The sequence below is a fragment of the Sceloporus occidentalis genome, unplaced genomic scaffold, assembly GCF_023333645.1.
Source record: "Sceloporus occidentalis isolate IW3139 unplaced genomic scaffold, rSceOcc1.0.p SCAF_6, whole genome shotgun sequence".
Classification (NCBI taxonomy): Eukaryota; Metazoa; Chordata; class Lepidosauria; order Squamata; family Phrynosomatidae; genus Sceloporus; species Sceloporus occidentalis.
In genome coordinates, this window is record NW_028316986.1 from 61,051,657 (window position 1) to 61,067,557 (window position 15,901).

A 15,901-nucleotide genomic window follows, 5' to 3' on the forward strand; every position below is an offset into this window, starting at 1 on the left:
GTGAGCCCCTCCATGGTCTACCTTCTTACTGCCATTGTCACCAGCTGCTGCTGATCCTTCTCCTCTTTCTCATAATTGCTGCACTTGCTTGCCTGGTAAAGAGCCTATGAAGAAGCAGGATCCTTCTCACCCTCTCCATTGTATAGATTAGAGCAAGAGGCAGGTAAGCAAATAAATAATTTTGAGGGGCTTTCAGCCTCAGGGAAAGGCAGTGGCAAACTTCCTATGAACAAATCTGACAAGAAAACAACTTGAAGACACACAGCAATTTGGCAGTGACAGTGAGCCCTTGCTAGAATGTGAGCTTTTATCAGATATGCTACTTCTTGATAGTAGCCTTGAAAAAGTAGTTGAGAGGCTATTTTTTTCCTTCTAACTTTTTTTCTTCCAGTCTGACAGATATGAGACAAGTCACTTTGTTTAACATGGTATGGACAATGGACAAAGGTGTTTTGAAAGTTGCATAGGTTCTGTGCAGGTTGATTTGTGGATGCAATTTCTGCCTGTTAAGATGCCATGGCTCTTCCCATAGCCTCTTCACACTAATGCACTCCAAACCCAAGAGAGATGAGTGGCAATTGTACCTTGGAACTTTCTGTTACTGAATGGTGAAGTACTTGCTCCCCTTCACTGAAAACAGTTCAGTGCCGGGACAGTTTTTATAGTTTATAGGGGGCTGTATAGTTTGTACTGAAGTAAGTTAAATTTTCTTCAGTCATCTTGCATATGCACTAAGTCAAGTACTGTTTCTTTCTGTCGTTGCGTAAAGGCCTAATGCCAGGGGATACATTACTGGTATTCAGTGATTGCTCATGTAGTACACTTCAGATCAGTCTGTTCATGAGTCAACACTGAGGAAAAGAAAACCTTTTTCCTTTTGACTTTTAAAAAAATATGCAGAAATTTGAGCTGAGAATCAAAGGCATCAGTCCTCTAGGAAGAATTATTGAGAGATATGTTACAGAATCTGCTGTTGTATATTGATAATGGGCAAACATTGCCCTTTTCTGACTCAGAAATAATTACTTTTTTACAGTAGTTCCTTTGAATACTCCCTAAAGGTCTTTACATGTTGAAATGTTAATAAATATTACACAGCATCTCAGAAGAATGGATATGGAAGACCTATTTCAATATACTGAAGCTGGACATTTTACAGTTAATAATGGCAAAGATTTCAAATTTGAAGCCTATGTTTTCTTCACATTTTCATCTTTAATTGAGTTTATATCATTTTATGGGGCAGGGCTAAATCTTCATCTGTGCTTTCATTTAATAATTATTTTCTTGTGGGCACAATATGACTCCTAAAAGATTACTAAAATCTGGTTCAGCTTTGCAAGTCTTTGAGTTTAAAAGTGTTAATTTGTCTGTTTGCCTGCCTCTTGTGCTGTACAAATACTTGATCTCAGAGTTACCATAGCAATAGCAGCTTCATTTATATACTGCTTCATACCACACTAAGCGGTCTCTAAGCAGTTTACAACTGTAAGCTAATTGCCTCCAACAATCTGGGTACTCATTTTAGCGACTTGAAAGGATGCAAGGCTGAGTCGAGCATGAGCCCCTGGCTGGTATTGAATTCATAACCTTGTGGTTTGTGTGTGAGTGGATACAATACAGGCATTTAACCACTGCACCACCAATAAGATCAAAACAAAGACTATAGTAAGATATTAGAAGAGCCAGCGTGGTGTCGTGTTTGAGCATTGGACTACAAGTCTGGAAACCAGGGTTCAATTCCCAGCCCAAGCATAAAAACCCACTGGGTGACCTTGGGCAAATCACTCTCAGATGATGGCAATGGCAAACCCTTCAGAAAAAACATGCAAAGAAAACCTTACACTAGGTTCTCTTTAGGGTTGTGATAAGTCAGAAAAGGCTTGCAAACACATAAGATTTTAGAATCAGTGTATCAATAATTTTGAGTAACTCCTGAACAAAAATTCTAGACCTTAAACAATTCCATTTTTTAAGCTCTACGAATCAAGTGAATGCGACAATCAGGAGTGCCTGCTATCAGCTCCGGCTGATACGCCAGCTGCGCCCTTTCCTGGAAGTAAAGGACCTAGAAACTGTTGTACATTCACTGGTAACTTCACGACTTGATTTCTGTAACGCACTCTACATGGGGCTACCCTTGTGCCTAGTCCGGAAACTTCAACTAGTGTAAAATATGGCAGCCAGGCAGGTCGCCGGAAAAACTAGGAGTGACCGAATTACACCCATCTTAAAATCTCTTCACTGGCTGCCTATTAGTTTCCGGGCACAGTACAAGGTGTTGGTTATAACCTTTAAAACCCTACATGGCTTGGGTCCAACCTATTTGAGGGATCGCCTGCTTCCATATAATCCGCCCCGCACCCTCAGGTCCTCTGGGAGGAATCTATTGTAGCCTTTAAAAACCAGACTAACTGCTATCTCCCAAAGGGCCTTGTCTGCAATCGCTCCCAAACTATGGAACGGCTTGCCAGACGAGATCCGTCAAATTGCCAGCTTAGACAGCTTTAAAAAAGCTGTCAAGACGGATCTTTTCCGGCAAGCCTTTCCTGAATAAATAAAAGTGTCCGGCCACAGAATGACTGCCCCCCCATCATGTATTAGCCCATTGCTCTGTCCTCGTATTTTTTTTTTGTGTGTGTTTTTAATAGACATTTTAATTGTACATGTTTAATCCTGTTTTAAGGGGGGAATTTGGGACATAATTTTGTAAATGTGGATTTTAATATGTTGTGAGCCGCATTGATTTTCTTGTAACAAAAAGGCAGGATATAAATAAAAGTTTTATTTATTATTATTTATTTAATGCTTCCCAAGTTTTCTGATGTAGCAGAAAATGATCTGGTGGAGTGACAGCATTTTCCTCCCAATATGCCTGTGATCAATATTGTATTTGTATCATATTATTGTTTTATTATCATAGTTTGTTGGAAATTTGACCCAGACCTAGCTGCTGTTGACCCACTCCCCTTCCAGAACAGGTCTGGAAACCTTTGTATCTCACATGCAAACAGGCAGTCCTGCACACATACGTGTACACCCCCACATCATATAATAAAATAGTTATTTTCTTGTTCCTGAGAGTGTTGCACTTTTTGGATTTACTCTTCTTGTTTTAAGCATTAAGTATTGAGATGCTCTGTTTCATGGTACATAATGGATACTTTAAAAAGTTTTCAAAACAACAAATAACCAAACATATTTTGCAGGGCAAGGTAGGGTAAAATCAGTTTGTGTGGCTGGGAGCTTAATTATTAGAGGTGACAGCAGAGGTTTTTCCTGTCTTTTCTTTGATTATAAAAGTTTTGATGCTCCATGACATAGTGGCAGAGCTATAGTCAACAACCTGTCAGTATGGCAGTCTTCTAATGCCCATGCAAAATATGGTTGTCTCTAATGTGGTAGTGTTGTTTCTCCTGGACCATTTGATAGTACAATGAAAGACTGCCGGGATAGTTCAAATAGCAGTGTTTTTGACTGAAGGAAAGAAATTCAAGATCTTTTGCTACTTTCTCTTATGATGGAATGGCCCTCCCTGAAAATTCATTATTTTGTTCTTCTTCCTGAAAAGCTGCTGTTTTACTGTGTCTATGACTTCAAATTGCCTGTTGACTTATGGCGACCCCATGAATTTCATAGGGTTTTCTCAGGGAAGGAATACTCAGAGGTGGTTTTGCCAGTTCCTTCCTGTGAAATCTACCATACAGCATCAGGTATTAATCAGCAGTCTCCCATCCAAGTTCTAACCAGAGGTGACCCTACTGATCTTGCAAGATCAGATGGGATCTGATGCCTTTAAGGTATTCAGGCCAGAGTACTGTTTTACTGCTTGTATGGAACCACATAAGCTGGTACTGTGTATGAATAATAGAAATCACTAATAACTGTCACAGGCTTTTTATTTCTGATTGTTTTTAAAAATAAGGAGGAAAATAAATTTAATTTATATAAGCATTAGATTTCTTGATATCCAAAGAAGTGGTAATTTTTCAGAGCCTGTGTCTTCATAAACAATTTGTAATGACATCATTTTGAGTAATTTCTAAGAAATAATTTCTGTTTAGAATATAAATAAAATTTAGAATTGCCTCCATGTAGTTGTACCATTGATAGATACTCTGTGAACACTAAGAAATTTATGTTGTCTGTTCAATTTGGCCAAATCATCTTTAGCTTAAAGTAATGGGAGCAGTGTTGATGTCTGCTGCATTATAAGAAGGTTGTTGTTGTATGTGTTCAAATTGTTTCTTGGTTATGGTGCTTCTAACATGAACCTATCATGGGTTTCCATGGCTGAGTAGGGATTGGAAATCTGGTCTCACAGAGTCCTAGTCCAGCATTCAAACCACTACAACATGATGGCATGATCTAAGAACTGTTTAAGCATGTCAAGCTGGAGAAAGTTATGATTATTCCCTCCCTGCAGTTCTATCCACACAATGAAGATTAGTACTGTCAACTCTGGAGACCAGGATTTGAATTCCCACTAAGCCATGGCAACCCACAGGGTGCCTTTGGGCAAGTCATGCTCTCTCAGCTCCAGAGGACAGCATTGTCAAACCCCTTGTGAATAAGTCTTTCCAAGAAAGCCTCATAAGTTGAGAACAACTTGAAGGCACACAACAACTGTCAGTTTGCTTATTTGGCAGGTGAGAGAGAAAAGAAAGTCAATATTTGGATTTGGTCTTCAGTTTTAAGAACCAGATTTAATAGTTCTCATAATTTTTTCAGTTGCATGTATGGTTTGAAAGAGCAGCATACTTTCTTGATGGGTCTACTTTCTTCATTCACAAAATAATGTTTTGCACATGATGAAGAGCCTGAAGGTTGATCTTTGCACAACTATGTCTGCTGCTTAACTTTAAAAACCAGTAGTCAGTGTTAATCACATATGAGTAAATCTGCTTATATTTGCTATGAACTCAAAAATGGCTTTGAAGTAAAAATGTCCTTTGTAATTGATGGATATGATTCTTGATCAGTTACATAGTTATGTTACATAGCTTAGTAGTGTCTCGCAGCCTGATTCACCCCCCCCCACACACACACACACATCTGGATTCAACAGGCAAGAACTACTGTGAGCAAAAACAGGTGTGCTCTTCTGTTGACTGGGATGCAGCCTGCCCCTATAGATCTTAGAACTTTGGCAGGATCGTATGGGGAAATATGGTATTTCAGATAGTCTGGACCTAAGCTGTATAGGGCTTTATAGGTTATGACCAACACATTGAATTGTATCCAGAAAAAAAAATCAGTAACCAGTGAAGTTTTAATGAGTAGTTATGTGCCTCCCAGTCAGCATTCTGGCCACAGTATTTTCGACCTGGTGAAGTTTCCCAACAGTTTCCAAAGGTAGCCCCATGTAGAGTGTGTTATAGTTGTCCAAATGGGATATAATCAAAGCATGTGTCCCTGTTGCCAGATCTGACATCTCAAGGAATAGGTGCACCTGGCACACTAGTTTTAGCTGTGCAAATGCACTCCTGGCCACTACTGAAACCTGGGCATCCTGGCTCAGAGTTGAGTCCAGGAGGACACGCAAGCTATAAGCCTGCTTTACCACAGCCTCCTTTACGCATCACCCCCTTATGCACTCGGGCAGTCCCCCTCTACCTGGTTTCAGAAGGGCAAGGATCCAGTATAAATGTGATGGCTCTAATCTCTCCAAGGATCCTGTCTATGTCCTCAGGCTGCACAAATAGTAACATATTTAGTAATACAGGACAAGCAGGTGTCAAGATGACATCCACAGAGCCAATATGAGCGATTTTGACGCTTCCATACTAAAGAAATAAAGCAGTTTGACACAATTTTAATAAATAAATAAATAAATAAATGGTTTTGAGAACTTGAGGTTTGGGTATCGAACAGTCACACTGAGATAATTAATTTCTATTTTGTATCTTATATTTGCAGATTGATTTAAGAAACTGAAAAGCCAGAAGAAACGTGAAATTCTGAAAATAATAAAGCAAAAGACTTGCTTTTTTTCTGAATTAAGGGCTCAGTGTGGAGCCACCATGAGCGATGTAACAATTGTGAAAGAAGGATGGGTTCAAAAAAGGGGTAAGTGTAAAATGAAATATGCTGTACAGTAAGAATTAGGACATTAATTATTATTATTTATTTTTACCAAGTGATATATTACTATATATTTATCTTATTAAGTATTAAAGGGTAATATTACCTGAAAATATTTAAGAGAGAATGTTCAATACCATAGGTTTTAAAAACTACATTGAGTTCTTTAACTGTGTTCCTTGTCTTGTGTAGTAATTTATTTGTAATAGTGCTTGTATGACTCTAAAAGCATTAGTGGTTTGGGGCAAACGTAATATTGAGAATGTATCTCAAGTCCTATGCTGATTGGTTGCCCCTTTAAATCTAGAGTATGCAGAAATTATACTGCAGCCATAGTGAAGAGTAATTGTGCTTATTTGAAAAAAGAAAGAAAGTTCCTCAAAATCTATGAAATCATCAACTAATGTCTCCTAGACTTTTCCTTCAAAATTTATACATATTTGTTGAGAAATAAATGCAACTTTGGATGCATATTTTGTTGAAAAACAGAACAATTTATGCTATGTGTTTTATGGGCAGTTTTTTGTTCATAATTCATTCAAAGTTATTCTTTTTATAGACTATTTGTTGCTCTCACTTGGACATTTGACAAATAACAACATTCAGTTGTGAGTGAATAAATTAGGAAAGGTTTTAGGCTTGTTCTACTGCTGTTAAAGTTGTAGAATAAATTTGTATTGGGACAAACAGTCATGTTTTCAGTTTAGTTTCTATGATGTATTGAGCCAACTAAGGATGCTATTTTGCGTATTTTTAAAAAATGGGTTGTGATAATACTGTGGGAGATAGGTAAATTCTAGTTTTTCCCCATAAGAATTTTGTCATGTAGATGTTCTGCTGCATTTCAGAATTGTATGGTTATCATTGAATGGGAGCTTGTGGAATGATAGAGATCAGTAATTTTAACTGAATCTTTTAATAGCTAAATGGAAATAGTTGGGAATTTGGTTGAGTTGGGAATTGCTGTTGAGTTTCATGTGTTGTTTTCTTGGTATTATGTTAGAGAAGGAAGGAATTTGGTAATGCCTACAGTTCAAGTATATGTGGATAAGCAGTTTTGTTCTGTCAACTGGAGACATGAAATTTGAGATGTATAAATAACCATTTTAAATAAATCTTTTACTGTCGTGTGTGTCTCCTATAATCCAGGAAGCGCTGTGCATTTTTGGGGGGAATTTGTGGTAGATATGTGTAGTAACCAGAAGAAAATAAATAACATATTTTTATTCATTTTTTTCAGTTGAACATAATTTCTATATCAAATTCATCATGCAGGTTCCTTTACAAATTTTTGACTTAAAGTTTGATAGCAGGTTGCTAAAAAAATCCATGGTACAGTAATTTAATACGAAGAAAAATGGAAACTATTAGATTGACAAAGTATAAAAATGTAAAACCCTGTAAAACCCTGTCATTGGGTTGAGTCTAAGTGTTTGGTCCTGTCAGTAGGAGCATTTCTGGCTGAAGGAAGAGGTGCAGATGCTTGCCTACCATCCTGTAGCCCATGCATCCATAGATGGGATTAGGCATTATAGGAAAATGGTAAAAAATGCCTTCTCTCAGAGGTGGATGTGACCAGAGGGGATTATGATGTGTACCTACATTGTGTCCCCATTGTTTATGGCACAGCCTAAAACAGGCTTAAAATGTTATTTTGTAGGTAGACTTTGCAATCAACAAGGCAGAAAAGCCACAACAAACTTCTCATTTTAAGTCTGAATACTGCAGGAGCTAAAGGACTGAGATTATTCACTTTTCATTGGGAAAGAGACCTTTGTAGAGGATTTTGCTATAATTGCTCTGTTTTCCATTCTTGGAGCCTCTACAAGAAAGAAGTGTTACCTTTTTCTTGTTATTTGGGCACTCAGTATTATAAACCTACTCTGAACAAATCTTGTCAAGAAAACACCATGATATGTTTGTCTTAGGATCACCATAAGTCGGAAATGTCTTGAAGGCATACAGCAACAACAACATATAAGCCCTTAGTTTCAACCACATCTTTGGCATCTCCCCAAAGTGAGGAGGTGCAGACAGGGGTTTAGAAAATGACAGTAGTGGTTTGAGTGTTGGACTGTGAGACTGCAGACCAGATTTTGAATTCCTGCTCCACTATGGAAATCCATAGGGTGACCTTGGGCAAATCACACTCTCTCAGACTCGGAGGAAGGCAAAGGCCCTCTACGGAGGGTAGAGATATTGTCAAGAAAACCCTATGATAGTTTTGTCTTGGGGTCTCCATAAGTCAGAAACAATTGAAGGAACACAACAACAACAAAAGTATCAATTTTCTGTGTATTGAAGCCCTTCACAGTGGATAGAATAGAGAACTTTCTTCACTATGAATCTCCTGCTGGTTAGAGAGTGTTAGAGAGCGCTCTGTCTTGTGAAATAAGCACTAGAAACTGTAGGTATTCAATCTGAGAAAGTGGAGCTGAAATGAGCAATAAGTTTATGCTAGTGTAGTGTCTCAAAAGAATTCCAACCTAGGTATCAGTGTGTGTGTGTATGTACATGTCATGCCATGGCAATCCCATGCATTTCATAGGGTTTTCTTAAATTTCATAGGGTTTTGCCAGTTCATTTCTCCAAAATATCACCTATACCATCAGGTTTTCATTGGTGGTTTTTCATTCAAGCACTGGCTGAAAGCTGATCCTACCTAGCTTCCAGGCTTAGACAGGATCAGGTGCCTTTAGGGTATTTAGGCCTATGTATCAGTGGTATTCATCAATTTAACGATCTTTCACTTTATCTCCTGGAATGCTCTTATCAGAATGCTCAATAACTGTTTGTTGATATGTTTTAATTCATATCAACAACCATAAAACATAGCAGGAGGGCAATAATAGGTTATAAGAGCAACAGCAGTAAAAGGATGCTATCAGTGGCTGCTGCTCAGCATAGCTATACTCTGTACTCTGTGTCTAAATTCAGACACACTGCATCTCTGAATGCCAGGTGTTGGACTAGCAGTTATATCCATCATGTGGATCTGCTTATGGGCTTCTCAGAAGTGTCTTATTAACCACTGTGAAAAACAGATTTCTGTACCAGAGAAATAGTTAGAAACAGAAACATAATGATTTTTAAAAACAATATAAAAAAACAAGGGCCATGGTTGAAACATTTTTTCCTCCTTAGGAAAGAAGTCATATTTCCGCATTGTAGCAGAAATCCTTCTTAGCTGTTTTACAGCTAAGGACAAAAAAGCATGGCACACTAAACAGCCAGTTTTTGCTTATCCTTCTTTTTCTGTGCAGTTACTCCTTCAGTCTGAAGGAGACAGACTGAATGAAAATATAGCATAAGCATATTAATAAAAGTATTATATGATTTTTGTATTTATGTTGAAATAGTTCTGATAGCCAAACAACATGGATTTCTCTATGAACTTTTTTCTTCTCATTCCATCTACAATGTGTGCCTTTGCTTCTTTTCCATTGGGACACGTATGAATATTTTGTCCAGCATAACTGTTCATTTTGCTCTTCAGATTGCAGTACTTGTACCTTCTGGATTTACAAAGTGATTGTTGGTTTTGGTTGTATTATTATGGGAAATTTCACTTTCCATGGTAATCAATCAAGCCTCGAAGTTGGATAGGTGCCTGTGATATCAGAACATACTGTGAAGACACACCCAACAGGTGGCAGGTTTGGGTGTGCAACGCCGGTACCCTGGTGAGATCAAACTCTTTACCCAAAAAGGCTCTGAAGCTGAATGTAAAGTTCAAAAGAGGGGAAATTTAATTTAAAGGACAAAAATAAAGAGTTTTCTCCTCCCCAGCTCTAAACAAAAGATACTTTACAGTTTCAGCAATCTTCAGGTTGTCATCTTTCTGGGTCTGATGTTGGTTTGCTCTCCTCACTCAATGGAGCTGGTGCAGGGTCTTTCAGCTCCTGAACTCCTTTATTTTCTTGTTGATGGTAACTAATTTGGCTAAATTGGTAACTAAAATGGCTAACGTGTAAGAAATGCCCTTTCCGGCTGTCTGGACCTGTTTGCCACCAAAAGACTGCTCCCCAACTAAAAACCTCTAGCTACAGCAGAGCATGCTGGGAAAGGACAAACCAAACATGGAAATAATGCAGGGGAATCCTACAGCTCCCTCCACAACTAATACAAAGAACTTACCTACACTAAAATATTCTATGGCCTGAACCAACACGAAAGAAAATGCAGCGGGAAATTCAATCAGTCCTGGCAGGACATCACAGTTACTATGGCTGCTGTATGATTTGCGGGGCATGACCACACTGGAATTTCCAGCTTTGATTATAGCTGTGTTTAAGCAGTTTCGGGGGGGGGGGGCTATAACACAAACAAAATAAAACAGATGAATGTTAATCTCTTTCCAATTTTTTTAAAAGAAGGAATCCCTTCTATTTCCTTTCACATAACAATCAGTTGGTATGCTGAAAAATATTATATACCATCTTGCTCAGTAACTTGTGCTTCAACATCTTTTACCTTAAATCAGTGCACTGTGGAAATGAAAGAGTTAGTGACAGCAGGTGTCTCCCATGCCAGTGGACTATGGGTTTCTGTCTGATCATTGAGTATTTGAACATAGAATCATAGAATCGTAGAGTTGGAAGAGACCACAAGGGCCATCCAGTCCAACCCATTTTGGGAATAGTATTCAGTACCTTGGAGTGCTGCTTTTAAAGTACAGACTGACTCCCAGGGTACATTCACTACCCTACTGACATAGAAGGCACCAGCCATGTCTGGTAAAATCTCACTTTATTTTTCTTGTTTTCAAAAACATTTGAATCAGTAAACAACTCTTGATCATTCTGTGACTTTGCTTTAGCAACATGGCATTCCATAATGTTTATTCTAATATTATCAAAGAACACTAAGCTCAATGTAATGTTCTCCTAGTAATAAAATGTTTTAAGTAGCACAGAGTGTTTAATTAGTTTTATAACTTTTCACTATTAAAATGGAACTAGAGGCATAAAAATCATTGTTGACAAAACCAGTACAGAAAGGTTATACCAAAATGCATAATGTGTACATTCATAAACATAAAATGATGAGGTCTGTTCTACCACTAAACCTTTTTTTGATAACTTTTGCCATTTAAAACTTGTTCTTTCTTTTTTGTTGTATGTGGCTGTGAAAATTTTGCTTTGCTATTATAACTTTAAATGGAAAAGCGATACATTCTGGATTTACATATGTAGATAGATATAAAGTTTCTGTTATGTGTAGTGCTTTGCACTTTGTATTAACACACACACACACACACACACACACACCACAAAAGCTGGAAATTGATGTATTTGTCATTGTTACACTTGATACACACAAGATATGAACAATATGAATGTGTAAAATATTTTTATTATGACACAGATATTAGGTAAACACTAAATTTTGCACCAAGTTCATGAACTCCCTGAAGCATGTGTACAGATTTCTTAGGGGTCTGTGGACCTGAGGTCCAGCCACCACTGGACACAATTCATTACAGTGCTATATAAATAAAGGTTAATAATAATAATAATAATAATAATAATTACAGTTATCTTGAACTACAAGTATGGTAGCTGTAAAAATTAAAGTCCTTCAGGGGTGTCACAAGGTGGTGCAGAGGATGTGTTCCACCCCAGGTCACACCCTATGGGGGGGGGGTGACGCCACTGCTCCCCAAACATTTGCTTTTGCATCCCTTTAAAATGCTGCAGATGGTGTCTGTGAATACGTTTCAATGGGAGAAGGAAGGAGCGGTATCCGTTTTTTTAAAAAAAATGTAAAATTCTTTTAAAAATTTCTTTAAAAAACACATCTTACCATATTTTCACCTTGATCACATGAAATTATGTACAAGTAAATACATTAAGGCTGTGTATATGATACTGTAATTTAAAAGTGTAATTTTAATTTTGCTAGTTGTTTATGTCATATCTATTGTCATTACATGCAGTGCTATATGGGAATTACAATTTAAGAGTAACATTAGTACAAAAAAATTACTAAGGATTATATATACTGTGATATAGGAGGAGGCCATGACACCATGAGTTACTGCACAAGGCAATGCCAACCCTAGTGATGCCACTGATATCCTCAAACCTTGTTTCTCATGTTTCCCTTCTTAATTTCTGTGACTACATTATTGCAATATTTTTTGAGAAATTTTTGAACGTTGGTCAAAGAACCTGAATCCAAAGAAAGAAGTCACATTTTAAACCCAGTGAAATCCTGGACCTGTTAGTCATGACTGATATTTTTCTAGTGATTTCACTGGAATTAAAACTTTAGTACCTTTTTCTGATATTAACCAATGGATTCATTTCTGTAAAAGTTAAAGAAATGGGAAGGGTACTCATATTTTCAAAATATCAACTTAATTACAAATATGGCATAGTAGAGAGCCAGAATGGTGTAGTGGACAAGACTCCAGGAAACAAAGATTTGAATCACCACTCGACCATGGAAACCCACTAGGTGACCTTGGCTAAGCCACAGTCTCACAGCCTTAGAGGAAGGCAGTGGAAAACCCTCTGAACAAATCTGGCCAAGACAGCCCTATTGATAGGCTTTCCTGAGGGTCTCTACGAAGATACACAACACAGGTTGGGTTAGAGATGCCATGAAATTTCTTCTGTGATAAAGAAGAAGAAATGGGTGTCCATATATCGAAAGGAACTTTTAGCCAATTGGAATAAAGTCACAAAGTTAAAAAAGTAAAAAGTTTTTAAAATTTCCAGTCTTATTGTAATGATAAAACTTGTTTTGACTGAGTGAAGTATGATGCAGGGGGCCAGAAGGGCAAGATGTTGTGTTTGGAAAAAGTTTTTCTTTTCTTTTTGTCAACCAAAAAGTGTTTTTATCTTTTAAATTCATTTTTATTAAACACAAATAACACAACAGCAAACACACACGTTTTTGCTGTTGTGTTATTTCTGTTTCATATATATCTATATCTATATCTACATGACAAAAAAACTACCATACAAAAACCACAAACAAGCAACAATTCTAATATAACACAAAAACTAACAAACATTCTGACTCCCTTGCTAAAAAAAAAGATGGTTATGTCCCCTTATTACTAGCCTTATTTTAATTTATACTACATAAGGCTTGTATGATATAAGTAAACTCAGTTTACTTTACAGAACCTAGAGGTGATAACTGACCCCAATAAGAATGCACATAAGAAATAAACATTTCCCAGTCTTTTAAAAAAAATTGTAAAGGATTTCTACTTAGGGTTGTCAGTTTGTCCATTTCAGCAAGTTCAGCTATATTTATCAGCCAATCTTCTTGAGCTGGGGTAACAGTTTCCTTCCGTCTCTGAGCATAAACATTTCTCAATGGTGTTTCCATAATTCTTCTTTAGAACATTATCCAAAAGTCCCAGCAAGAAAGTCTCTAGCTTCCACTGAAATTTTTATCTTAAAGACACCTTCCATCATTTTGTGTATCAGAGACCAACATTTCTGTGCTTCAATTCAAGTTTACCATATATGAAAAAAAATTCAACTTTATTCTTACATTTCTAACCAAATAAGTGTTTTTATATGCCAGACTAGTCCATAGTAAAACCACAATAATTCATGTTTTGATTACAGATGAGGAGGGTGATGTGACATGTGGATGTATCAGTCAACAATGTCTATCTGAATAATCAGTTCTGAGGCAGTATAGACAATGATTTAGGCCAAAAGCACATGAGCAAAATGACACAGCTTCAGACCATATTGGGGGCATGACGCATGTCCTGAATGTGGACTGAAGACGCACTGGGGTCACATCATTTGCAAGGAACTGGGCCAAGAAAGAGAGGGTAAAATCTGCTCCTTCTGGCAGCCCAGTTCAGGATCATGGTGGTAGCCGGGATTATGACTGGGCATGTGTGGTTCCTGCAGTTGTGGCACGAATGGCACTGGCTTGGTCTCCTGCAGCTCTATTTTGCCCATCTATTTCAGACCAAAGGTAGTTCTACTCTGATCGGTAGGAATTCATCTAAGCTGCCTAGTGTAGTGGAGTCTCCTTCCTTGGAGGTCTTTAAGCAGAGGCTGGATGGCCATCTGTCGGGGATGCTTTGACTTGGATTTCCTGCATGGCAGGGGGTTGGGCTGGATGGCCCTTGTGGTCTCTTCCAACTCTATGATTCTGTGATTCTATGATTCTATGACCCTTCATGTTCAGAAGATTTGGGAGAGAGGATTCTTTATTTATTTGATTTATATCCTGTCTTTCTCCCAAAATGGGATTAAGATGAGTGATATAGAGGTCATTTGATTTTTCCTAGAATTTTGTGGCTGTAGCAGGGCTGAAATAAGTCCATTGTCCTGGGACTAGTTATTGCAATGCATGGTGGAGAAAACAATTTGGAAACTATATTTTGTTCTCTCCTATATTAGAAAAAATGCAATGGAAAAAAAGAAACCGTTTCCTCCACTCTGAGTTACAGTCTCACATAAAACAGTGAGACTATGATCCACTACTAACACCTGTTTGGTGGTAGCAACTATTTTTTTTTTTTTTTGGGGGGGGGGGCTTTATGTTGATTTTTTTTCTACTTCTGTGAATTTTTCAGTACTTGGACAATGCACCATACCACCTTTTAATTTGTTGCTTAGTTGCACTTTTTAAACTAATAAACTACCGTAGATGAATTCAGTATTAGTGCAAATGATAATACTAATTTATTTTTGACTTCTAGATTTGAATAACCACTGTTATAGGTAGTGATTGCAAAATATTTAAGAGGGAAAAACCTTATTTGTTTCCAGTTTCTGATTGTTGATATACTTTTTTATCCCATTGAATGTTTATTATTCAGTCATTGCTCTTTTGAATAAAAGTCTAGTCATTATACTAGTATTAATGTATTATTCTACACTAGTCCCCCTTCCACATTTAAATTTATTGTCAAGCCACCTGACTATAAAAAAGTAATTAATTTATAGTAGTTTCTGTCACAAAAGAGAATTGTCAGATGAATTATTATACTTCAAAACAGCACCATCCATATACAAGAAGGAGGTACCAACAAGTTTCAGGAAACCCCAAAGTGTGCTCAACTACAAAAATATATGTTTGAAAAATACTGTAAAGAGCCCATTAAATACTGAGTATCCTTTGTGGGCATGGAATGCTTACTGACTGTGGTGGGATTAAGGACAGAAAACCTGGTGGCATTATGGGCAGAATGAAGTATTGTAGAAGCAGACATGGCTGGCTGGTGCGCCTCATACGAGTGCTCAATAATGCAAGATCTGGTTGTATGTCCCCCTTGTCTGAACTGAGTGGTCACTACGTTTCAATCTGTAAAGTTAGATAAAATAAATTTATTGCAAACATTTCCTCCTTGCTACTACTGTTATTTTGTTAGGAAGGTTGAAATATAGTGACATGTTCACAACCAAAGAAGTAACCTGTTCTTGTTTGCATGTATTTTAGAGGCAGTTATAAATAAATGGGGGATGCAGTGGCTTAGTGGTTAAGATGCCAATTCTGACGATTGGAAGGTTGGCAGTTCAAGGCCTGAGAGCTGCATGATGGGGTGAGCTCCTGTCGCTAGTCTCACCTTCTGGCCACCTAGCGGTTTGAAAGCATGCAAATGCAAGTAGATAAATAGGTACCACTCTGGTGAGAAGGTAACAGCATTCAGTGAAGTCATGCCAGCCAGTTCCAGTTGATATTGTTTATATATGTGAAGGAAAGGAAATACTTTCTTCTTTATGGAAATTATAATATTTGTGAATTTTGCAGATAACCAGAAGAGTGGCTGCCAGGAATAGGATAAAGAATGATTCTAGCCCAGACTTCCTAGTAGAATTCTCCTAAG

At 37.5% G+C, this 15,901-nt stretch overlaps 1 protein-coding gene across 2 annotated transcripts in view; it reads left to right on the plus strand.

Annotated features, from left to right (window-relative positions):
• AKT3 (AKT serine/threonine kinase 3) overlaps nucleotides 1-15,901 on the plus strand; it is a 189,151-nt gene that overhangs the window by 8,585 nt on the left and 164,665 nt on the right. For both annotated transcript variants that reach the window (XM_089529831.1, XM_089529830.1), the window contains exon 2: nucleotides 5,920-6,069. Coding sequence is in view for 1 of the 2 variants with exons in the window: in XM_089529830.1 (XP_089385956.1) it covers nucleotides 6,024-6,069 (46 nt within the window). In the remaining variant the exon portion in view is untranslated. The remainder of the gene's footprint in view (nucleotides 1-5,919; nucleotides 6,070-15,901) is intronic.